General features: G+C 43.1%; 1 protein-coding gene across 1 annotated transcript in view; it reads left to right on the top strand.

The window, feature by feature from the left end:
* Positions 1-595: 595 nt before the first annotated feature.
* The window catches only part of ALS2 (alsin Rho guanine nucleotide exchange factor ALS2), a 51,963-nt gene continuing 26,833 nt past the window's right edge, over positions 596-25,725 (top strand). The window contains exons 1-12 of the mRNA XM_081850285.1: positions 596-725; positions 4,988-5,057; positions 6,295-6,449; positions 6,879-7,789; positions 12,136-12,496; positions 14,159-14,327; positions 14,688-14,784; positions 16,176-16,253; positions 17,390-17,572; positions 18,619-18,790; positions 20,795-20,979; positions 21,859-21,920. Coding sequence (XP_081706411.1) covers positions 5,038-5,057; positions 6,295-6,449; positions 6,879-7,789; positions 12,136-12,496; positions 14,159-14,327; positions 14,688-14,784; positions 16,176-16,253; positions 17,390-17,572; positions 18,619-18,790; positions 20,795-20,979; positions 21,859-21,920 — 2,393 coding nt within the window. The 5' untranslated portion in view covers positions 596-725; positions 4,988-5,037. The remainder of the gene's footprint in view (positions 726-4,987; positions 5,058-6,294; positions 6,450-6,878; positions 7,790-12,135; positions 12,497-14,158; positions 14,328-14,687; positions 14,785-16,175; positions 16,254-17,389; positions 17,573-18,618; positions 18,791-20,794; positions 20,980-21,858; positions 21,921-25,725) is intronic.

Genomic DNA, 25,725 nt, shown 5'->3' with positions numbered 1-25,725 from the left:
ACTGTAGCGAAGAAGGTGAAGAAGACATGCCCCCCCCCTTCTGTAACACTATCTTATATTTTGGAAATGTACATCCAGTTGTTTTTTCCCCTTTAATTTTTGGGGGGGCCCTAAACTATACCTTGTTAAGCTTTTAGGTAAATCTGGCACTGGATAATAGAACGGTCGAGTTGGGAGGGACCCCAAGGGCATAGCTGTCAACGTTTCCCTTTTTTTTAAGGGAAATTCCCTTATTCCGAATAGGATTCCTCGCAAGAAAAGGGAAAAGTTGACAGCTATGCCCAAGGGTCATCTATCTCAACCCCCTGCAATGCAGGAATCGCAGCTAAAGCATTCACCTCACATGTGCGTGTAAAATATATGTGTGTGTGTGTGTGTGTGTGTGTGTGTGTGTGTGTGTGTAGTGAGGGGACGGTGCCTCGCCGCGCGTGAGGAAAAACCCAGGTTCACTTTCTTAGCGCCCCTCGCACTAGTTTGTCCCACTCGAGGCCCCGTCCCCGCGCGCGCTCTCCGCCCGGCCTCCCGCCCCCGCCTTCTCTTTCCCAGCCTCTTTTCCTAATCTTCCCTCAGCAGAGGCCGAAAGACTTGACCCCGCCCCCAGGGCCCACCAGGCCCCGCCTCCCGCCCGCCCGCCCGCCCGCTCTTTACGTGAATCAGCTGGTTTGAGCGTCCCTAGAAGCCGGCGGGGAGCTCGGCGGCTTACAGCGTAAGGCGCGCGGTTGCAGGTGAGAGTGGGGGGGGGGCACGCCACACACGCACGCACGGGGGGGGGGGGAGAGAGGGAGAGGGGTGGTTAGTAAGGGATGACGACGACGACGACGACGACGCAAGGGTTCCGAGCGGCTCGCGCGCGCCAACTCCCAACCGCCGCTTTAGCCCCCTTTTCCCTCCTCCTCATCTACCCCCCCCCCCTCAGCGCGCGAGGGGTGAGTGAAACTTAAGTCACGTGCTTAGCGCGCGCGCGGGGGGGGGGCGGGGGGGAGAAGAAGAGGGATGAGAGAAAACACATTTGGAAGCAGCCTCACCTGCCTGTCGTCGTTGCTCTCACTGGCATCGTTGCTGCGGGCTGCCTGCCCTTTAATAAACCAGCACGAAATTTATTTTCTTTTTTTCTGTAGTGGGGGGCGGGCGGGCAAGGCACCTCCATCTATCTGTTTTCGTTTCCACAAATATATATATATATATATATATATATATATATATATATATATATATATATATGCTTACTAGGTGAGGTGAGGGACTATATGTATATATACATATAGTCCCTCACCTCGTAAGCACTGTGGCCTTTTCCCGTCGTGAAGGGGGGAAAGGGATGTTGATTCCACTCCCTTCCTTCCTCCATAAACGTGACTTAAAAACTAGCATCAAGTGTGAACCTGTTGAATTTTGGAGTTCTTTCCTTCTCCACCACTCAGAATACAGCTTCTGCCTGCCTCTTAGAAAGGCTAGATAAGGTTTCATTCTGTGCCTTGCGCAGCTCTTTTGTGTGTGTGTGTATGTGGAAAAACAACTATCTGGCAAGGTATCAATGTGTGATGGCATGGGTCCCTCTTACCAGCTGTGGCTTAGGGCCTTTCCAAACAGAGCTTGCTTTTCCAGGGGGAGATTGCGTTTGCTGCTGCTGCTGCTTTGCTCTCCGTAGTCGCGGCTGGTGATATCTCTGTTCCTGCTTTATTAAATGGAACAAGGCCAGCTTTGCTGCTGAGGGATAGTCTTTCCCCACCCTCCTCCTTCAAATATATTTTTGCAGAGATGTGGAAGCTAGCATCGAGCAGATGACTGAAGAGGCCCCCAAGGAACAGGGACAAAGATTTGCAATTATTTTAAAATGGAATGGAACATCCCTGAAGAACGCACGGAACCCTGAACAGGAGCCTGCTACGCTGCAACATTTTGATGCAGATCTCACAGGGTTACATTCGAAAGTTGCTTCTGTCCTGCCTCACATACAATAAGAGCAATACACTGTTTCAGAGGCATTCCTGCAGCACGTGGGTGTAGTAGTCCTGTCTGCTGGGACAGAAGCATTTTCTGCAACTACTGGAGAAACTGATTCCTTCCCATTCCCCATGGCAGCGTTTGCTGGTCTGATGTCTTGACTGATGCCATTCTCTTCAAGGGCAGCCATATTGTTTTGGGAATGAATGCCATACAGACCTGGGAGCCATTAAAACTAAACATTAAGTATATCCAATCTTATCTTCAAGGGAATGAAAACGGATTGGAAGTGTTTACAAGCTTCTTAAATTGCCTGCAGTTGCCATCAAATTGCCTTAAGAAAAAGAGTTCTGATTTTCAAGATTGGCTCCCATAATGGAAGATATGACACCTTTCTTTTATTTAAGGGAGGCTAGTGGCACCTTCATGTTGTATCCTGTTTTCTTTTATATTGCTGAATGAGATGTTCATGGGAATAAGGACATGGTTAAATGACCAGTCAGCAGTTTTTGCTTAGGTTTTATTTTGGTCTGAAGACAGGGATGGGAGGCAATTTCCTTGCGCAGCATTTTAAAAAAGTGTATAGGGAAGTGGCCAGGAAATGGTGAAGTCTTGCATCTTTAATTCTGGAATAGTATTACACAACTGCAACATTTGAAGCTCTTCCAGTAGTTTACATGTCATGCTCTAATTGGTCTAATGTTTGGTTACATTTTCTATAACTTTTTTAAAAATCTGCATTAATTGTTCCTTTAATCCTGAATGCTGTTAAGTTTTCAGTCTTCCTACTCGCATTCGCCATGGGTTTTGCATTCTCCAATGTCAATGCAACATCAATCAAATTTGCTCATCTATGGGTTCAGCGGGGCTTAACTTCTAAAATGTGTACTTCAGGGGTCCAACTGGGCATTCATCCCAAGGAAATCTCTTCTGTGGGAGAGGAACAAGATCTTGTGGTGGCCATGAACACAAGTGGGAACCCCTGGAGCCAACAAAACTTGCGCTAGCAGTCTTGAGTGGCACCCCGTTTGAGGAAGTGGAAATATTGGATGATTCTGCAGCCTCCTTCTGGATTCTCCTACAACTTCCCCAAGAGTGGTGTGTGAAATTGGAAGCCCAGAGTGGTGTGTGGTGTGTGAAATTGGTGGTGTGTGAAATTGGAAGCCCAGAGCTAGCTACTTGGGAGGAAGTGAAGCAAGTGCAGGCACTTGAACTAGATTAAGAACCTATGAGAGCTAGGAGGAGTGGAGTAAAGCTGCTATGAGAACCCTTTAGTTTTTCTTGACAGTCACAAGTAATTGAACTGGTGACATTTCAAATAACCACTGTGTGCTTATTAGGTATGCCAGTTGGTTCCTGCTTGTTGTCTTTATTCTTTTTATAATGTGGTACTGGAAGTTTTAAAAAGGCCTTAGGGGAATATGACACAATTTCAATGTTCAGGGGATGGTTCTGTGTGCATTACTTCTTTTATCATGAAAGCAGCAAGCCAACATGAAAGAAAATAACCAGACATTCTCTTACAAAACAAAACTAAAATCGGGTTTAAAGTACAGCTTCACAAATGTAAGGATGGTCACTAGTGTGTATCTTGCCAGAGGCAGCAGAATATAGAAGGACTGGGAATAGGCTGGGCTGACCTCAGTGTGCAAACACCACAGTGACACAGAGCAGCAATATTTAGGATTAAAATCCAAGCATCTGATAAAGTAGACTGTAATCTACAAAAGCTTTATGCCAGGCATCCCCAAACTTGGCCCTCCAGCTGTTTTGGGTCTACAATTCCCATCATCCCTGACCACTGGTCCTGTTAGCTAGGGATGATGGGAGTTGTAGTCCCAAAACAGCTGGAGGGCCGAGTTTGCCTATGCCTGCTTTATGCCATACTAAATGTGTTAGTCTTTATGGTGCTACAGGTGTCTTTGTTTTGGGTAATATATACTTAAGCAGCTAAATTATATATGCAAGGCAATGTGAGATCATTAGTAAATAGATTTTTTTGTTTTTAAGCATCCAATAGAATTGTTTCTCATATCAGTTTTTTTCTAAACGTTAATGTTCTCACAAGTAAGGAAACGGAGATGCTGAATTATAGGGAAATTCTGTTGCTTCTTGCCATGGCATGTATTTATGGCTGCCCATTTATGGCTGCTTTGTAAGTATAGTCTTGTATATGGAAGTGTGAGAAGCAGCCATGGTTGTTGTTCTGCAACTGTGTATACAAGAGATCTCTTGAAAATGAAAACGTATGTTAAAAACCTGCTTTTCCTAAGGAGACAAAGTGTTGAATAATCACAACTTTCTCCTGAGGGCTATGACTGTCCTAATTGGACACTTTAACAGCTGGTCATAAGAGTGGTGCTAGCTGAAAAGGTCTGTTTTCAAGGAGCGTTCTTTTAAAAAACTTGCAGTGAAAAGGCCTTTCATGAAATCTGTGGGCAGAGTAATTCTGTTGAGCTTTTGTTTCTAAATTTTTTTAATGGCATAGCATAGAAACTTTTACGCATTCCAGTCTTCTGTAGATGTTCAAAGCTGAGATGACCTTTTTTGTGTGTGCTTTCTTGCACCCTGTAGGACAGTGGTGTCCAAACTTTTTTCAAAGAGGGCCAGATTTGATGAAGTGAAGGGCCGTGAGGGCCCACCAAAGGGCCAACCAAGGTTATTAAACTTTTAAAACAAAACAAATTCCTTCCAGTAGCACCTTAAAGACCAACTAAGTCAGTTCTTGGTATGAGCTTTCGTGTGCATGCACACTTCTTCAGATACCTATCTGAAGAAGTGTGCATGCACACGAAAGCTCATACCAAGAACTGACTTAGTTGGTCTTTAAGGTGCTACTGGAAGGAATTTGCTTTGTTTTGACTATGGCAGACCAACACGGCTACCTATCTGTAACATTAAACTTTTATTTAGGATTGAAGAGGATTGAAGTTGTTAAGCTTTTTTATGATTTTACCCCAAAGTTGTTGAGCTTTTTTCCCCCCAGATGCTTTTCCACATGTACTTCAGCTACTAAACTTGTGTTTTGCTTTCGTCTTAACAGTTCCTATCTCAAAGAGGAATGATTTGGTAATGGCCTGTTCTTGCTGACTGATGGACCCTAAAGAAGAAAGGTAAGCCTATTTGTATTTGATGCGACATCTAGAGGGGTGGTGCAAAAAAATTCAAACTCATAGAATTTTGGATCCACTTGCCTGTGACAAGGAAGAATTGCCTTTGATCCAGTAGGTATGGAGCATCTTACAAATTGGAAACAAGTGAATATTTCAAACTGTTGAGGTGGCAAAAATGGCTACCTGTATATAGGCAGGCACAGTAAAAGCCTTTTGCAGGCTAGTAAGGTTTCTGACGCGGGTGGCGCTGTGGGTAAAACTTCAGCACCCAGGACTTGCCAATCGCATGGTCGGCGGTTCGAATCCCCGTGGCGGGGTGAGCTCCCGTCGTTCGGTCCCAGCTCCTGCCCACCTAGCAGTTCGAAAGCACCCTTAAGTGCAAGTAGATAAATAGGTACCGCTTTATAGCGGGAAGGTAAACGGCGTTTCCGTGTGCTGCTCTGGTGCCGGTTCGCCGGAGCAGCTTTGTCACGCTGGCCACGTGACCTGGAAGTGTCTGCGGACAGCACTGGCTTCCGGCCTCTAGAGTGAGATGAGCGCACAACCCTAGAGTCTGTCAAGATTGGCCCTTACGGGTAGGGGTACCTTTACCTTTACCTTTAAGGTTTCTGAACTTGCTCACAAATCTGATTTAATATGCTTTTAAACCTGTATAACATATTAAGCCAAGGAAATAATAATTGATGGTATTCCAGCACACCTATTTAAACTCTGACTCTTTTTTTGGAACCAGAGGATAGGGGAAAAGGAAAACAAATAGCCATTTTTGGTTCACAGCATTTTAAAGTATAAAAAAGTTTGCTTCTAATTGTTCCCAGTAGTGAACAGACGGACAGAGATACTGGCCAAAAGCCATCCATTGAGCTTAATGGTTGAGTGGGAGTTTGAACCTACAGTATGTCTCCCTGGTCATTGTCCAGTCACTATCATATAATTCGCGCTGCACTGCTTCCCTGTCTTATCTGTACAAGGAATACTGAGAATAGGCATGCTTTAAACTTACGCAGACCGATGTTGAGGGTGTGCAAACATGCTCTTAAGATTTCCTTCTACTGGTGTTTGGTATTTAACAATGAGTTGCCCTCCTGGATATTACATATGGATAAAACCTGCATTCTGAGAATGACGTGCAGCTGATGTATCATGCATATGTGCAAAACAATTTCCTCTGAATTAAACTTGTGTAGACTTTAAATTAACCTTACATTATCAGCATTTTATTTATTTTGCTACATAGTTCAGCAGACCAAGAGGGAGCGCGTGAGAGAGGCCTGGTCTATACGTGGCAGGCTGGTTGCTGTTGTCCAGATCCTGAAAGACTTCCAGGTTGGAGTGGAAAGATAGTGTTGCAGGCAGCAGTTGGCATAAACCATGGTGTGCTTCTCTCAGAAGGTATGGAATGTTGGTCCTAAGAGCATTATTTAATATTGATGATGATGATGGCATTTGTAAAATGAAATTTCAAAGTTATTGATTTTCCACAATTGCATTTTATGAGGATGGAAACAGAGGTTTTCAGTATTTTAAAAAAATGTATATATAATTGCACGTTTGGATTATACCTCTCTACCGCTTCTTAAAGAATTTGGTATAGCCAAAGAAAGGCAAGAACTGAGCCATGCATGTTCTCGTGAAGAAAGATGATGTCAAAACTCTTTAAAATTGTATTCAAGATTTTTGTCCTAGGTCAATTCTTTCATATGTAGGACCTTGCTTTGTGGGCAGATTTCTCTGTAAATTTGCCTTCAGAACCAATGAAAACTAGCCTAGTAATAGCCTAGTAATTGTACTGTATTTTCAGTGTGTATCTATTTGTTTCAGATGGTGAGGTTTACAGTTTTGGAAAGCTTCCCTGGAGGGTTGAGTTGGAAGATGCTTACATCAGCTGTCCCATCTTGGAAAAGGCTTTGCATGGACAACATGTTGTTACAGTGGCAGCTGGCAGCTTCCATTGTGGAGCAGTGACTGAAGGTGGCGACGTGTACATGTGGGGTGGAAATTCTGCCGGCCAGTGTGCAGTGGCCAACCAGGCCTTTGTGCCAGAACCCAAACCCATCAGTATTTCTGACTCTGAAGCTAGCCATCCCTTGCCAATACGGATTTTGCAGCTGGCATGTGGAGAGGAGCACACCCTGGCACTCTCCCTAAGCAGGGAGATATGGGCGTGGGGAAGTGGCTGTCAGCTGGGGCTCATAACCAACACTTTCCCAGTTACCAAACCACAAAAGGTCGAGTACCTGGCAGGCCGCGTTGTGCTTCAGATTGCTTGCGGAGCCTCTCACAGCCTGGCTCTTGTGCAGTGCCTCCCTACTCAAGACATAAAGCCTATTCCAGAGAGATGCAATCACTGCAGCCAACTCCTGATCACCATGACCGACAAAGAAGACCATGTCATTATCTCTGACAGCCATTGCTGTCCATTAGGGGTGGTTCTAGCTGACTCCCACTCGGAATGCCACATCTCTTGCTCCTCGCTAGAAACTCTAGAGAGGAAGAGTATAACAAGCAGTCAAGGTGACGATTGTCAGAAAACGCTTACAGAAGACCAGGCACTCGCTGCTGCAGAGTTTGATGCAGCAAGTGTGTTTTCAAACAGCGATGCCCAGGAAGACAGTGGCATTTCTAGCCCAGGAAATCTCTTGATAATGGACAAGGTGACAACAAAGCAGCACTTGGCAAGTCTTCCGGATCATCCGTTAAATGAGAAGCCTATGGATCAGCAACCTGAGCAGGTACCCACAGTCACTAGGCTGTGCTTTCATTGCTGTATGATCACGCTGTCCTGCAAAGTTCTGATGATTCTTGAGAACTGTGACTTTAAATAAGAGCTATGGTTCTGAAGGAGGCATAGCTTCCGTCTGCCCCTTAAGCTGTGGTCAAAAGCCCGCACAATTTAAACAGTAGAAAAAATGCAAAAGAAAAGCAAGAGTAGCAGAAAAATAAATTCTTCTTCCCCCGGGCTTTTGACAAATTAAACAATATATGGCCTTTTAAACTGTGTGGGGTTTGGGGATTATTGTTTTGTTTATTAAAACAAAAGGTCCTTCACCTGGCACTTGGTGTCAAATGAGCCTTTTTGGTAAATGCATTCCAGAGTCAAGGTGCCATAACTGAGAAGACCCTGTTAGGTGTTTTCATCAAACTCACTTGCAGAGGCAGACTTGGAGAGGGGTCTCCCAGAAACATCTTAGTAGACAGGTGGATTCATGCAGCGTTTGGTATTGGTTCTTTTATTATGATCTGATTGACAGCAGTTAGGGTTATGGATGTGTTCTTGAGATTTGTGTGGAATTTTTAACTCTGGTTGTTTGGTGTAAAGCAGGAAAATAAAGGATAAAGTTCCCCACAACTTAACTTGGGCTTTACAGAGGTTTAATGGCAGAACTTGTTCTCAGTATTGTGACTGAATTCTGGGAAAATGGGGAGTGCCTTTCCCTCACCTCTAAGGGGAAATGGCTTCATGTTATAAATTAAACATAGATTGTGAAACATACTGTAGTTTCTTTTCTCTTGCTTTGTATTTTGAATGCTGCTGAACTCTATGCAAGACTAAGCAGTAAATCTTGTATATGCTTAACACATGCTTTGTGTCTACCAAGAGAGACAGATTGTTCTGCCAATATGAAGCAAAGATTTAATTCATTCTTTGTATATTAGCATTGTTTTCAGTGTCGGGCAACTTCTGTTCTGTGGATAGTTTATACCAAAGAAGCATTTGTTGTAGACACTTCCCCCATGTCTTTTTATTAAAGAAACTGCACAGTATCGAAGAAGATCTATATATGCTGCACATTTATTCAGCATTTTTCAGTAATACCACTGGTTACGTACTATCCTCCTTGCAAATGCTTTGGGTAATGAGCTCTGCTAACCTGGAAGTAGGTCTCCTGGAAGTGAACTTTGCCCCGGGATGCGAGCGGAAGTTGCACACAGCGGAAGGCCCCATTAGTGAAAGCGCACCTTAGGTTAAGAATGCTTTCATGTTAAGAGCGGACCTCCGGAATGAATTAAGTTCATAACCAGAGGTACCACTGTGTAATCTTTACAGGACATTTTATAATCTTTACAGGATTCCTACTAATGAGAAGTAATTGCCTGTTCTGTAAGCATTAAGACATATTTATTTACAAGAGTTCTTACTTCTTTACCATAAGGTCCCAGTGCAGGTTACAACAATTTCATATACAATTATAAAAACAGGTGCAACCTTTACTATGATAAAACAAGTAAAGCCATTCCAAATGGAAATAATTGCATAAATTTAACAAAGGAGGTTAGTCTCACAATAAAGAGTAACATCTTCAGTCTACTGTGTAAGCAGTACAATGAAGCTGCACCTTTGTGGGGAGGCAATTCCCCCATTTAGCAGCTTCCACAGAAAGTCCTCTTCCACTCTCATAAGGGTGGTGGAATCACCAGGAGTTCATTTAGTGCCAAAAGTGGGAGAAGCAGAATCGATTCCTCATCTAAATTGGCCTGTGTCATTTGGTTGCTACTCAGTATCATGGGAGGTTAAGATTATGTCTGGTTGTTTCCTTTCTTGATAATGAACAAAAACCCAGGAGTTCAGTAGTAATGTTCAAAACTAGTTTTTTTGTATTCTGGATACTTTTGTGCTGCAGTGTTAGGTGGCGTGCCAATCTTGATTTTTCTATAATGAAAAGATCACTGTCCAAGCAGTCTGTGTCTAAATATTTCCCGTTTGGCTGTAACAAATAAAATTATGCTGACTTTTCCTGTGACTGGTCAAAACAGCCCTGCTTTGTGAACAAGGCATTTACCCCTTTTTCAGTTCATACTACAGAGTTTTGAACTGCTGTTCTGTGTGCAGTTGAGAGCTTTTTCAGGTCAGGGCTGCACATGTACAGTTGACTACATATAAAAGGCACTGAAGTTCAGTCCCCAGCAGTTCTTGTTTTTCAACTTTGGCATCCAGCTGAGAATTTAGAGCTCAGTGTTCCTTAGCACTTTATTCTGGGTGGGGTGGGGGGTTGGAATTACACACGTGTACTTCAGAAATTGTTGAGAGGTTGTTGTTTTGTTTAAGCAGGACTACTTTTATAATCACTTGAATCAACCACCAGAAATTGTTTGTGATTTTTATCCTGTAACCTAGATGTAGGGAGCCTTTGGCCCTCCAGATGTTGCTGGACTGCAACTCCCATCATTCCCTGGCCATGGGTCAGGTTTTCTGGGGCTGATGGGAGTTGGAGTTCAGCAACATCTGGAGGGCCAAAGGTTCCACACACCAGCTGTATCTAAAAACCTTGAAAACACATCTAAAACATTTCTCTATTAGAAAAAGGAAAAATCTTTCAGGATAAGATGTACATGTGTCCATGTCAGGCTTGGCCTGAGTGCCAAGCCTTGAAAAACCTCTCAAAATCCCAAGCTAAGCCCAGTCATAGTCCAGTCATGGTTACCTTCTATGTGTAATATATACACCTGGAACTGGGCTGACCCTACCATTAGGCATAGTGAAGTGGCTGCCTCAGGCAGCTGATTGATAGAGCAATGGAAAGGACAGCCAAATCTTAGTTAATGCATCATTGTATTTTTAATGCCAAAGGGGTGGAGGAGTGCTTCTGAGACTTTTTGCCTTGGGTGCCAGAATAGCTTACTTGATCTTGGATGCTGCACACCTTGACTTAGGGAGAGGGGATGTTTACTGCTCTGCCTCAGGCAGCAAAAGATCTTTGGGCAGCCCCGTTCTAGAGAAAGCTCTGAAACTGCATTCCTAAAAGCAGCCCAAGACTCTTTTAAATTGGGATCTATCAGGGAGTGCAATCTCATGAAAATGAGCATTAGACAGCCTTTTCCCCTGTCTCAGATTAGTTATGAGGGAATAACCCACTTTACCTAGAATATCCTTGGAAGATATATTTCCTAACCCAGTTGTTAGGAAACCTAGTTGTTTTCTAACCTAGTCTCCCTCGAAACATAAAATACAGCATCCTTAGACTCCCAACACATCATATTAACACACACTCTGTCCAAAACAAATGAGGTAAACAAGCATAGCATGTGAGTACTAAGAAATAGGAGCCCTGCAGTGAGTCAAGAACTGCATACAAAAGTAATGCTACTCTTTGGAGAGGGTGGAAGAATGCTTCACAATTGCACAATTGCTCTGAAACTATTCAGAGACATAATTTCACAGTTGTTGTTTTTTCCTAATTAAACTTATGCCACATTTTCTTCTAACCTGGGTCTGAATCTTGTACAACCCTTGAAGTATTGATCCTTGGCTAACTCACTTCATTATTGTTGTTATTAATGTCTTAAATAAGCTAGTGACTGCAATAGCTGGCATTCTAATATAATTGCATTTATTATATTTATAACCTGCCCTTCAGCCACAAGGTTTTCAGTGTGGTGCACAGCATTTCATTAAAAATATAAAATAAAACCATTAGACACCCTAAAGCACTAATACAGCAGCAGAGAAACAGATTCTTTCAACTGACCACTTCCATAGGCCTGAAGGAAAAGCTGTCTTAAACTGAGGTCAAAAAAGTTAATGTGGGGGGCGACCATATCTCCAGCGAACAGACCTTTACGCTAACCAAATATGTAATGTTATAAACAATGTAAGTCAAATAACCAATCCTCGATTCAGGCTTGAATAAAATTATGAAAAGTACACATGCTCAATATGATTTTGGCCTGGTTTGCATTTCGCAGTCAACCAAACAATGGCTTACTGGAACTGCACGAACATGCAAGCTCTTAGAAAGGAGCTTGCTTTCATTTTGCTCTTCCTGGTTCTACTTGCTCCCACACTGAACCCAAGTCCCTCCTCACTATGAGCTGTAGCCTTTTGGCCAAAACCTTGTCTTAGCTCCTTTCGGTGTGGGACCAAAAAGAACCAGGGAGGAGCGAAACAAACTACTTCCCAAGACCCCTCATGTTTGCACAGTCCCTGTAAGCCATAGTTTGGTTTACCTTGTCATGCAAACCAGGTTTGGATGGTAATCAAGCAGAAGAGTAGAGGTTATGATCTTATTTTAAAGCTTCCTTACTCTGGGTTTGCTTGTTCTAATTAGATTTTGTGGGGTTTCTGTTACTATATTTCCAGCAATCTCAAGAAGAAGACCTCACCGCTTGCCTACCCAGTCCACCAGGTCCAGGCACATCTGCCCTTAACAGCCTGGTAGTTTCTTGTGCATCAGCAGTTGGCGTAAGAGTTGCTGCTACGTGTGAAGCTGGGGCCTTGTCACTGAAGAAGGTAATGAACTTCTATGGCACAGTTCCAGGAGACACAGTATCCCCACCTAGCGCTGGCTCTCCAAGCCTGGATGGGGTGAAGGACAGCCGAGAGGAGCAGGTCAGGCTGGAGTCAATGCAGGGAAAGAAGAGTTCCAGCTTGGTGGATATTCGAGAAGAGGAATCTGAAGGAGTCTGTCGAAGGCTTTCCTTACCTGGTTTGCTCTCCCAAGGTGAGATGCTCACAGGTGGTTCCAGCGTTATACATCTTGGGGATTTTGGTTCTTTCTTGATGTGTAATTTCTGTGTGCGACAGGGCACACATATTTTTCCTTACATTGATTGTCCATCATTTTAAAAAAAGTGCATAGTGTTACTTTGTTCTTGTTTATTAAGCTTGTCACTCATTTTTACACAAGCACCTCAAAGCTGTTCACAAATATAGTAAAATACACAGTGCAGTATGTAAAAGCCAAAATAATTAAAAGCAAAGCACAATGCAAGGTAATAAAATCATATAAACAACTCATCCACCCCCTGAAATAGGTCTAATCACCACATTGAGCTCCCAAAGATACATAAACACACACAAAACACCAACTGCTGCAACATGCACATCATTCATATAGCTGTAGAAAAATCACAAAAGCTCCTTTTTAGGGGCTGCAAGTGCAAATACTGTCACTGTTAAGACAACTGTTGATCTCAAAACAGTGGTGCACTAATAACAGCAGTGCATGCATTTTTTTAGATAAGCAGTTGTCTTAACAGTAAGAGTTTTTTTCACTTGCACCCTTAAAGAGGAGTTTCCCTAACTTAAGGAACTCTTGGGACAAGTGCAGTCTAAGGGCAGGGGGCCAGGAACTGCCCTCTTGTATTCTGCATACGATTATTCATTTATGCAGCACTTTTAATTTGCAGAGTGCTTTAAAATATTTACCCAAGTGCATTGCCTTGCGTTGTGAATTGCTAAGGCAGGTTGACAATCAATTTGGTAATCCATCTTGTGCCAGAAATTAAAGAGGAAGGAAGAAAGCTACTTAACATTATCCCTTTCCTACCTAAAGCAAGTGTTTTATGTAAAGCAGAGGTTGCTGTAAAAGTATTGATGCAGTCTCCTGTGTTTACAACGTTCCTTAATGTTTCCCTTTAGTCTTAAGCATGTAGTAGGTAAACGAGGTTTAATAACACACTAGTGCCCTGACTCTTGTCTCTGAATTCTGTTTCCGCAAATGAGGAGTGGCATTTCAAACCTAGGATAACCTTAAGGCAAGGTTTCCCATACTTGGCTCCAGCTGCTGTTGGAACTCCCATCATCCAGTGGTCAGGGATGATGGGAATTGTAGTCCAAAAACAACTGGAGACCCTGCCTTAAGGTATTACCTAGGCTAGAATTCTTTTTCAGACACAGAGCTAACTACCATGGAAAATGACCAGCCGTCATCTTCCCTGAAATTTGTAGAAGACTAGATTGTTGTTAAGCTGCAGTTTCCTCCTCCTTATGTGGCACTTAGGAAGCGTGGTGCACCTTCTGTCCTCACAATCACATTCCATTCTCTGAGAACAAAATGACAGATCTCATTCAAATTAACTACCCAGTGTGCTCTGAATTACAGGTGTGAGTTGCCCTTACGTGTATGTGTCTGTGTTAATCTTGGAGTTTATTTTGGGTTTGTTGACCTGGATTGACAGGGTGACAACGTGAAGGTGCTGCACATATTGCCTTTTCAGTTTAAAATGAAACGGCACTGTTTGACCAAGCCATGCTTGTTGCATCTTCATAACATCCTGATGTTCCCCAATGACTTTGTGAATCAGCCTTCTTTGTTTGACTGAAATATTTTATTTTAGTGTCTGTACACTTAAGGATTTATTTTTGTTTCCCGTGTTAAAAGTTTCTCCAAGGCTCTTGAGGAAAGTTGGACGAGCCAAGATGAGGACCGTGGCCCTCACACCAACCTACAGTGGTGAAGCAGATGCCCTTCTCCCATCTCTGCGAACTGAGGTGTGGAGCTGGGGTAAAGGAAAAGAAGGCCAGCTAGGACATGGTGATACTCTGCCAAGGTAAGCTTTCACTGAGGAAATCTGTTCCATGCCAATAAGCAGTGATATTTGGGGTTGATCTTCTATAGCTGTTTGTCTATGTTCTGTTGAAGGCTTCATTATATCATAGAATCATAGAGCTGGAAGGGACCCCCATGGGGCCATCTAGTCCAACCCTCTGCAATCCTTAGATGACAAACATCTAACAACACAACAACTTGGGATCAAGATTTGCGTGATATTTTCATCTATATTGCTACCGATACCTTAGATGCATTGAAATCTTTCTCCTTATTAAGCCTATGGAATATATCATTTGCTGTGTGTAGATTTCCTGTGTGCTTACCTTGTGGGTCCTGATTCTGTTTTGTGGGTTCATAGGCTCCAACCACTTTGTGTAAAAAGTCTTGATGGGAAGGAAGTAATTCATTTGTCTGCTGGTGGCCACCATTCCTTGGCACTCACTGCCAAATCGCAGGTATGAGGGTGAAATACTGTTTGCTTCTTTTCCAAGGGGTTATAGTGGGATCTGCTTGTTTTTCCTGGGTCAAACTCTCATTTCACTTTTGGGAAAAGGAAACTTGAGCAGTACACACAGGGCCTTTTTACATAGGTGTATATATTTTGTATGAATGTGTGCATCTGAGCTTACACTTTTTTTAAAAAGCATGCACATCTATATCAATACTTCTACTGAAATATAGAAAAAGATTGGTGTACACCTCTCCAAAAGCAGAGGTAACTAGCTAGTGATTTGTGTGTAGGATATGAACTACCAGATGACATTTGTTCTGGCTTGTCCTCATTCCTCAATGTTTTTGGGGATGAGCGCTGGTATAATTCTTCCCCTGTAAGAATGGGCAGCAGCAAGGAACTTGGAAATGACAGGCAGATAAGGAACAGTGGCAGAAATGCCAGGAAATAGAGTGGCAGTAGTTTAAAGGAGGGGAAGGAAGAGAAGAAGAGAAAGAAAGGGGATAATAAGAGAGAGGCTGGACATGCACAAGAATTTCCTCGAACACCTATAATAATGAAAGGCAGGGTGGGAAGAGATGGAGACAGAAAGTCAAACATGTGCAATATATCTGGTGGGAGAGACTAAGGAATCTGATCCTACTTTGCTCCCGCTAACTAGAGGTTTAAACCAGGGATGGGAAACTTGTGACCCACCAAATGCTGCAGCGTCCCCAATTCCTGTCCATTAGCCATGCTGGCCTGGAAGTTGAGAGTTCAACAGCATCTGGAAGGTTCAGGTTCCTCAGCCCTGATGTGACCGTGGTTTGCTTTAAAATCAAAATCAAAAGTGGAAGCTTTGGGTCAAAATCAAAAGTGGAAAGATGAGCCCACAACTTGCCGAGGTTTGCACATGTTTATTAATGAGAAGCTAATGGTTTCCTGTTGCATCTGAACCAAGCCAGACAGTTTTAGTGTTCTTTCTTCTTCCTCCTCCTCCTCCTCCACCACCACCACCACCACCACCTCCTCCTCCTCCTCCTCCTCCTCTTCTTCTTCTTCTTCTTCTTCTTCCAAAAATGGGGGCTCCAGAACTCAGTCCTGCCACTGTGAAGCACTGGTTGAGGTTACAGTATTGGGTGGTGAGGGAAGGGCATTCTGCCCATGGCTCCTGCGGGCAATAGGTACTTAAAATGAACTGGCCTCTGATCTGTAGGGTGATGAACTGCACAGCTTCATGCATTTACCATTCTGCTCCTAAAAGGAGATTTGCTTCTGCAAAAGGTAAGGAATAATATTTGGATGGACTTCTGTTAAATCATATAATACTGTAGTCTCCTAACATACTGTAATCTTAATTATTTGAAAATGACTATCCTTTCCCACCCACCCCTTCCCCTTGATCTTTTTACACAGGTATATTCATGGGGCAGCAATACCTTTGGGCAACTTAGTCACTTAAGTTCTCCAACCACAGTCCCTCGCCTTGCAAAGGTACTATATGTGTCTTTTTTATATATAAAAAAAATCAGTACTATTTGTGACATAGCTTCCTCCTAGAGCAATGGTGGTTATTTATGTGGACTTCAATCTTAACTAGCAGTTTTTCCTCTTTGCATTGTTTATATTGGTAGGGGTGTTGGCTCATCTTTGTGGACAGAAAAAATTGTAGGCTCCAGGACCCTGTGTCTCTCTTGATAGGGATTGAGGTTTTCCTTGCTCCCAAACAGTGCAAATCGGGAACAACCCCCAACTTCAAGCATCAAGCTGAGCAAAAGAAGGTGCAGAATCTTCCCTACCACTTCTGCCAGGTTGCAGCTATAGTGAATTTGAAATGACCCTGCAGTTGCATTGCAGTTCAGAGGGCCTTGGAAGTGCAAGGCAAATGTGGGGATGATCCTTGCCCTCCCGCTGCAGCTTTGGTTTCGTAAAGAAGCTGGGACTTGAAGCACAGCACTAAAAATAAGCCCCAGCCCTCTTGAGCTCTAAAAATGAAAGGCTGGGGTTTGTTTGGGTTCAGCATTTGCCAGGTATTTGAGTATCTGAGAAACGCAGCAGCCAAACAAGTCTTTACCACTCTTTCTAATACCGGAGCCAGAAAGCAGAAGCTTTTGTATTTTTGACCCTATACCTCCACAGCAGCCAAATAACCCCCAGATTTCCTCCTACCCAAAACTATGGATCATCCCCATAGTTGCTTTGAGCTTCTGAGAGCCTCAAAAGGTCTGTGCAAATGAGGTCCTCCTAATGGAGCTCCCAAAGTTGGGAAGAAGGCTGGAATTCCATCAGACTATGGTGGTGCACTCACCATGACCAGTGAAAATGTTGGAAGGCTGGATATAGGCAAAATAAGCCTGAAAACTGAAATCATACAAGCTGTTAAAATCCCATTGCATAGCACTTAACTATTGAAACAGTACAGGGTTACATTTTAAATTCTTCCCAAATTCTTGCACAGCCAAGAGCATCTTAATTGATTGAAACCTGTCCCTGCTGCTTTAAGCAGGTGTCAAATTTCCGCATGTAAAACACTAAAGTCCTTTGATGATAGCCCCTTAGAAGCCCATTTTTGATTGTCAACAAGGATTTCCCTTTATTATTATGTCTTTTTTTTTTTTACTTCCTTCTAGGTGTGCGATGACAAAAGCATCTGGAACATAGCAGCTGGTCCAGATTATTCATTATTCCTAGTAGATGGAGAAGAGTTTCAACCTTCATTATACTATAGTGGTCGAGAAGAAAAGAAAGAGAGTGATGTTTCATCTGAAGATAGCTGCTTTAAAAATTCAACACTGTTGCTAAACTGTAGTAAGGTATGAATTAAGTTCTGTGTCCTAGAAAACTTTAGGGCCTAGCAGTGGCATCTTAATTGGTAGGCTTTGGGAAAGTGTAAGCTGGAGTTCATCTCCCCAGTGAGCCCAAGCCCCTTTCCCCAAAAAAATTCAAATTCTCCTGCAAAAGTCCTCTCTGCTCCAGCTGCTCCCTTCTCTCTCCTGATCAAACCAACCTTACAGCAGCAGGAAGGCCTTGAGAAGGGGCTGTTGTTAGCCCCTCAACCCTGCTGCAGCAGTATGCCAGGCACAACTAATGATGGAAATTGCATTTCCCATAGTTCCTTGCACCTGGGGTACTTCTGCTGTGGCATTCCTGTTCCTTTTAATAGGTATGGGAGTTTTAAAATAAAAAAAAGAAAGGTGATGAAGTCTCTGGACTTTTGCTGAACTCCTGGTCTTGTCAGTGAGACCATGGCATGGCAAACTTTGAAATTAGCTGGGATAACATGACGCTGAGGAACAGGTGTTGTCCATCACTAGTCAAGTTTTCGTTACATGCTATGTTATAGTACAGTAAGAGAGGAGACTTCATAAAGGTGTTCCAGGAGGCTGCTTCAAGCATGCAGGGCAATAAGAAAAGGAGGGCAGCAATTTGAAGGAGCTGATGTGATCACACTGGATATCACAGGAAACTGTGGTATAACGTGTCAGGATATTGGTGCCCAAACTGAGTATGTGTTGCAGGGGTGGGGGGGAAGAGTGTTTAGGCAGAGACACCAGCTTGTTCTTGGACTGATAAAGCATATTTTATCAGTCCAAGATTGTGGCATATGAATTGGGCCAATCTAATAAGTCATTTGACTGCTATATTTATTTTTATATCTTGATTTCTGGCTATACAACAAGGTTTCCGATTAGACGGCAGAATGTATACATAGCCCATGTTAATGAAACCTATCTGCATTTTGTGAGTGTTCCATTGTGTAAGGTGTGTAACACAGAAGAGCTTGATTTCGATATTTAGTCATGGTTATTTGTAAACCCCTTATCTAGGGGATTTTTAATACAGTCTGTCTTCCCTCCAGCTAGGGTACATTAGCAGTGTGATGGCTGGTGGGAATAACTGTTTGGCTTTAGTGGACAAAAACATTATGGGCTACATTGCAAGTCTGCATGAGTTGGCTTCGATGGAGAGACAGTTCTATTCCAAACTGAGTGCTATAAAATCTCAAGTTCTCAGACCCCTCTTGGGATTAGGTAAGCAGCATCACTTTTCTGATTGTGACTTCTTTAGAAACACAACCTCTTGATGTTTGTATGTTCCTGGAAGGCAGTACCTGCCATGATCTTGTCTTCTACTTCATTATGCACCCAAACCTCTGTAATCAGATATCTCTCCCCTCTTTGCCCATATGCATGATGTTTTGCTGAGAGGTTCAGATAAGGAAAGCACTGCAAGCTGTCTTTGTGCTAAAATGAATCTCCTGCTGTTTCTCAAGACACAGCACTGCTCTTTTAATACTTAATACACCACAAGCCCCCTTCCAGGTGAGCCTCAGCTGGCAGCCCTGACTGTACAGTCATACCTCGGGTTGAATGTGCTTCAGGATGAGCAGGTTCGAGTTGAGCTCCGCGCGTTACAGTGGTACCTCAGGTTAAGTACTAAATTCATTCCGGAGGTCCGTACTTAACCTGAAACTGTTCTGAACCTGAAGCACCACTTTAACTAATAGGGCCTCCTGCTGCCGCCGCGCCGCTGGAGCACAATTTCTGTTCTCATCCTGAAGCAGAGTTCTTAACCTGAACCACTATTTCTGGGTTAGCGGAGTCTGTAACCTGAAGCATATGTAACCTGAAGCGTATGTAACCTGAGGTACCACTGTACTTCCGGGTTTTGCTGCTTGTGCATGCACAGACACTCAAAATGACATCATGCGCAGAAGCGCTGAAACGTGGCACGCGCAGACACGGGTTACGTATGCTTCTAGATGCGAACAGGGCTCCGGAATGGATCCCGTTCGCATCTTGAGGTACCACTGTATCTATAAAGCAGCAGTCCTATCTTTTGACTGCCTTCCATCATGTTGCCGTTGCCGCCCACCCACCCTTGCCTCAGGCCAGGCTTGTCTGCATCTAATTTTGACATCATCCAATTGGCCTTCTAAAAAATTCTGAAATGAATAGAGGAATCTATTCCTAGGCAAGTTAAATAATGGGCTCATCCACCAGCTGAGCACACCTGCCCTAGCAAGCTTGCACAAGATTTAAAACATGATACAATGCACAATGTCTTTGATCTGGTCTGATCCACATTTACAAAGGCAATCGTTTGTTGGCTTCTTTAAAAAAAATTAAAGTCACATATTTGGTGGGTGTAGTTTGAACATTAAGCTGTGTAAATGCTCGTATAATGGGGGGCGGGTTAATTTCCACAAGTAGTCCTTTTATGGTCAGATAACTTTGAATATATGGAGAATACAATGTCCATTTTGGCATCTTCAACAAAATGGATCTTATGTCATAAATATCCTGTAATAGCATTAGAAAAGAAATGGGACAACTTGGACATAGTACACCAGATGCATTACTCAGAACTGTAATAGATCTCTCTTCTTTAAGAGTACACATTCATAAACCCATGATTCCATAGTGGAAAAAACTTGCCTAATGTCAGACCAACATTTGGCAAACTTAGAGGGAAGACTGGACACAATGTTGTGGCTGCTTGATGTTGAGCTTGTATAAGTAGTACAATGATTATCAATACTGGTGGTGACCATTTTGTGCAGGGATTCGGTTCCTGCCCTCCATTCGCATTGGCAGAGCATGCATAAGCCTACGACGCCCCGTTACACCCCGGTCTGACCTCTTCCAGGTCCAAAAGTACCCATGCATTGACGGTCATGCGTCAGCTGGTCGTGCACAAAATTGTCCCTGCCTGTAATTCTAATCCTAATTGACAACAACACAGTCCTAACCATGTCTGCTCAGAAGCAAGTCCTATTGAATTTAGTAAGGCTTAATTTCAGGTAAAGGGGTTTAGGAATTGCAGCCTTGAAAGTTGTGTGGTTTTGTTTTGCAAGGAGAGTGGAAAAATGGTTAATGACATTTGTTGCCATCTCCTTTAAAATTATTGCATGTTTTGATAGCCTGGGTTAATTCTTGTTCATGATGTATTGAACTAAAAAAAGTTTCCACTCCTTAGTGCAGACCCCAGCCTCAAATAGCTCACTGCATATTTTTTGCTCATCTCCCCTGCAGATAATTTAGGTGTTTCATCGACAGTGCAGCTGTTGCAGGAAATGGCTAGTACGTTCAGCAAGCTGTGTTACCTAATCGGTCAGCATGGAGCCTCTTTGACAAGCTTTATTCAAGGGTCAAAAGAGGCAAAGAACTTGGCTGTCCTGAAGCATTCAAGCCTCTTTTTGGAAAGTTACACTGAGCAAGTATCTCTTTTTTATTCTCTGGAGATTTATTGTTTCAGGCACGACGTGTTACAAGGAAAAACTAAGATGAAACAAAGAAAGACAGACTTGAAACAGCACACTTGCTATCACCTGAATTATTGACTTGTACTGTAGGGCTGAACTTTACGCATTCAGTTGGCAAGTGTTGGCAAGTGTTTGTTCTGGACTGTACCACTTCAGATTGCAAGCCTCCTTGAATTCTCCCTCATGTAAAATTTCAAGAGAAAAGTCACACAGCCACATTTGTGGCTGAGTTGACACTGAAATGGAATGATTGGGCATGTTAAATGCTCAGGCATCATTGATGTACTATTGTGGATATGATGGAATGTTAAAGCTTGCCAGTCATTTAATCTTTAAGGTGCAATCCACCAGAACTCGTGGTGTGAAATTGCTGTTCATTTTGATGCATTGTGGCAGATGCTCACTGTGCAAGCCCTGTTGACATGGGCATTGTGCAAAAAGTTCTTTGAAGGCTGCATCCTATAAGCTAACACCATTATTTCAAAGGGGGCACATTGTGTGTTCTTGTGTTACCCTTGTAGTCCCACATTGTGAGTCTTCCTATAATAGATTTTCACCCATTTTTTGTGGTGTGTGTGGCAATACTAGTGTGGGAGGAAGCTGCAGTGTGGACAAGGTGTTAATGGTTATTGAAGCAACTATTCTGCAGAGAAAGATCATGCTGTAAGCACAATGTGAGACTGTAAGGTGGTGATGTAAGTTTTCCATTAGTCAAAAAGAGGTTGTTCACACTCGCTCCTTAGGTCCTTCATCCAGCAAATTCATCAGGCTGATTTCCATTTGAAATGCCTAGGCTTTCTCACTTTTCTTCATTAATGCCTCTGATTTAGGTTCTGCACTTCCTTGACAAACTTTCTGGTGATGGGAGGATTTACGCTTCTCTCCAAACCAGCAATGTAAGTTAGTCCTTCTGGATGTTGAGTCTGGTGATTTGATGTTACAGTAATGTCTGCAAATCCTGGTGTATTACCAATGTATCCATGTGTGAATCTAGTAGCTCTGCTTACTGTGAATGCTAAGATAATGGTTAGTAGTGCAGCTGCATAGAATCTTGTACAATCCTTAGCAGCGGTTCTACAGAAAGAGAGAGATAGAGAGAGAAAGGAAGGTAGGTAGGTAGGTAGGTAGGGGTGGTCTGTTAGTGTCTGAAGTTGGTGTCTCTTGCAGTACCTGCAAATGCACCTGTTCACACACTTTTGGCTCTTGAGGTGTATATTTTTTAAGACCCACCTTAGGTTTGCAATTTTAAGTTGTTTTAGACAGTTTTTAGTATTGTGTAATATTGCATTTTAGGGATGCGGGTGGCGCTGTGGGTTAAACCACAGAGCCTAGGACTTGCCGATCAGAAGGTTGGCGGTTCGAATCCCCACAACGGGGTGAGCTCTTGTTGCTCGGTCCCAGCTCCTGCGAACCTAGCAGTTTGAAAGCACGTCAAAGTGCAAGTAGATAAATAGGTACAGCTCCGGTGGGAAGGTAAACAGCGTTTCCGTGTGCTGCTCTGGTTTTCCAGAAGTGGTTTAGTCATGCTGGCCACATGACCCGGAAGCTGTACGCCGGCTCCCTCGGCCAATAAAGCGAGATGAGCGGCGCAACCCTAGAGTTGCAACCCCAGAGTCGGCCACGACTGGACCTAATGGTCAGGGCTCCCTTTACCTTTACCTTTACCCAATATTGCATTTTAATGTTAATGTTATGTTTTAATTGTTATAACACACCCTGGAATCATAGGGTGAAGGACGGGGAACAAATTGTAATAATACCTTCCCAGCTTCCTAGGTTTTTTTCATTATTATGAAAGTTGCTTGCTTACCTTCCCTTTGTCAGATGAATCCCTGAAATAAAGTTTCTTACACTTTAGAATAATGAAAACCCTTTTAGGATGTCATTGTGAGCTATCAGTGCTTTGCTCACAGGAAAGGATCCTACCCCTTAACAGGTGAAATGAGACAAATTTAATAGAAGTCCCAAGTTTCATCCCAAATTCTGGCTCAAACAGTCAGCCTGTAATAAGCATATATAACATTTGGATCCTAATGTCAGGTATTGTGTGGAGTAATAAGGGCCTTATATGGTGGTCAGGATCTATTAGGTAGCTCTATTCTTATTATCTGTGTTGAAAACCATTGAAGCATTAGTCATTTCTTCCATTATGGGTATCAAAGGATGTAGGACTGTGTCTCTCCAGATAACGGTTATATGCTTAGAATGACTGATTCAGGAAATGAGATCTTTGCAGCAAGATACCAATGTCAGTGGCTAATGATATGAGATGGTCTTCTGTGACTATTCCTTTGTACAGCCTTTTAAGTAATTCATCATAAAAGGGAAGCAGCAGCTCACCAGGACTCCTCATTGTCAGGCAACTTAGCGGCATTTCCTTTGAGACATTAGCCGAGACTTGGTCTTACGATAGTTCTGATACTCCTTGATGCTTGTGTATTGTGACTTCCAAGTGTTGCTCTCAAAGCACTTTAAAAATGCAAACCATCCAGATGGTTAGTCTGGTGGCTGAGAAAAAGAGCATCCTGATTAAAAAAAAAAGAAAGAGAGCACTTTCCCCCCCTTGAAGCTCCTTCGAAAATGAGAAGTCGTGGAACTAGGCAAGGTAGATGCGTTTGATGCTTCTGTGGCAGCACCTCGTTAATCATGTAGAGTGGCCCTGCTGTTTAGTTCACTAAGCTACTCCTTTGTTCCCAAAGCTTTGATGTGTCGCTCTTCTCTGCCTTGCAAGCCTTCCTTTCCAAATTTCCACCATAACTTATTTCGTAGCTGTACAAATTCATTGTAAGTTCGATGTTTCGTTGCAAACAGCAGCACAGAAGAAGTCAAAAGCAGTAAATGATTGCGTTCACCAACGCAGTCTCGTGTAATATTTGAGTAGATTTTCCACCACTTTTAATTTAGCACTTAAAAATTGCATTGGAAAACTTGAAAGGCTCTATTTTTGGAGGCACTGGCACTGTGGGTTAAACCACAGAGCCTAGGACTTGCCAATCAGAAAGTCGGCAGTTCGAATCCCCGTGACGGGGTGAGCTTCCGTTGCTCGGTCCCAGCTCCTGCCAACCTAGCAGTTCGAAAGCACGTCAAAGTGCAAGTAGATGAATAGGTACCGCTCCGGCGGGAAGGTAAACGGCGTTTTCGTGCGCTGCTCTGGTTTGCCAGAAGCGGCTTAGTCATGCTGGCCACATGACTTGGAAGCTGTACGCCGGCTCCCTTGGCCAATAAAGCGAGATGAGTGCCGCAACCTCAGAGTCGGTCACGACTGGACCTAATAGTCAGGGGTCCCTTTACCTTTACCTTATACAGCTGATAGGCAAAGGGCGTATCAACTTCCTTCGGTGATGCAGGAAATATACTTGGCTAGTGGTTAGCAGCAGTCAGCTCTGGAACTCTCTGCCCACTGAATTTGGTTGAGCATGGTCTCTGATGGTATTCAGATGCCAACTCAATCATGGCTTTTGACGTAGGCTTTGGGGTATTGTTACTGATACTTATTCATATGTCCATAGTAGAGGCTTTGCTTATGATGACACTATGATATTTATGTATGTATATAACATTTTGTTGACTTACGCTGTTACTGCTCTGCAATCTTTGGATGAAGGGAGGGATATAAATGGCTTAAATCTAAATAAAAAATAAATTTCAAAGACATGCCACAGGGTGGGGCAGGGAACACCCAGAACGTATTGCGGGGGTGGTGTATAGTCCACAGGTTAGATACCTCTAGTTTAAATAAAGAAACTAGTCTTGTTAATAAGTAGCAATTTATGTATTTGATTCCCAGTAAATCCGTATCACTTCTAACAAGAGATAGCAAAACACACAGGCTGCGTTCTCAAGCAGCTGTAAACCAAGAAGCTTGGTGTAATAAACCACACCGTGCCCGAACTGTGTGCAAGCAGGTAACAAGCCAGGAAAGTGATAGCTTAGTGTTACATTTGAACTCAGGTATGTGGTTTGCTGCTCCCTAAACAGGCTGTGAGTCATGGTTTGCTGTTTACATACGGATCATGGCCTGTTTTAGAGAGAAACAAACCACAGTTTTGGGTTGGAACCTAGCACTTAAGTCATCCTCTTGCTAGTTTGTTTATGCAGAGTAGGAATGTTCAGGTGCTTGCACAAAGAATGCAGCTTTTGCACAGTATAGTTTATTAAGCCAAGCTTCTTGGCTTACCTTTTATGCGTGAATGCAACTGTAGTATTTTATACAAGTGAAGCTTCATGCTCTAAGGACTCCTAGAAATTAATGCAAAACATTAGCCTTGAGTATTTTTTAAGTGCAGTAGTCCTGGGGTAGGTCTAACTCAGGCTTCCTCAACCTCGGCCCTTCAGATGTTTTTGGCCTACAACTCCCATGATCCCTAGCTATCAGGACCAGTGGTCAGGAATGATGGGAATTGTAGTCTCAAATCATCTGGAGGGCCGAGGTTGAGGAAGCCTGGTCTAACTCATACTGCCTGACCTCTGTATCATTGAAAGGACATGTAACCATGTATATCTGTGCCCAAAGTCAGATGGTGGTGTTCCGCAGCTGAAGCTAAGCAGATCCAAACCAGTTTGCAAGCTGCCTGGGTGAAAGGACACCTGGAAACCATATATAAATATGTTCTGAGTTCCACAGAAGAAGAGTCAGACATAAGTATAGTAAGTGTTGCACTGAAAGCATTGTCAAAACATTAACACACATCTGTCTTTATA

Source organism: Podarcis erhardii, assembly GCF_964252035.2.
Source record: "Podarcis erhardii genome assembly, chromosome: 1".
NCBI lineage: Eukaryota > Metazoa > Chordata > Lepidosauria > Squamata > Lacertidae > Podarcis > Podarcis erhardii.
Note: the sequence above shows the minus strand (reverse complement) of the source record. Positions and strands in the feature narration are given on the sequence as shown.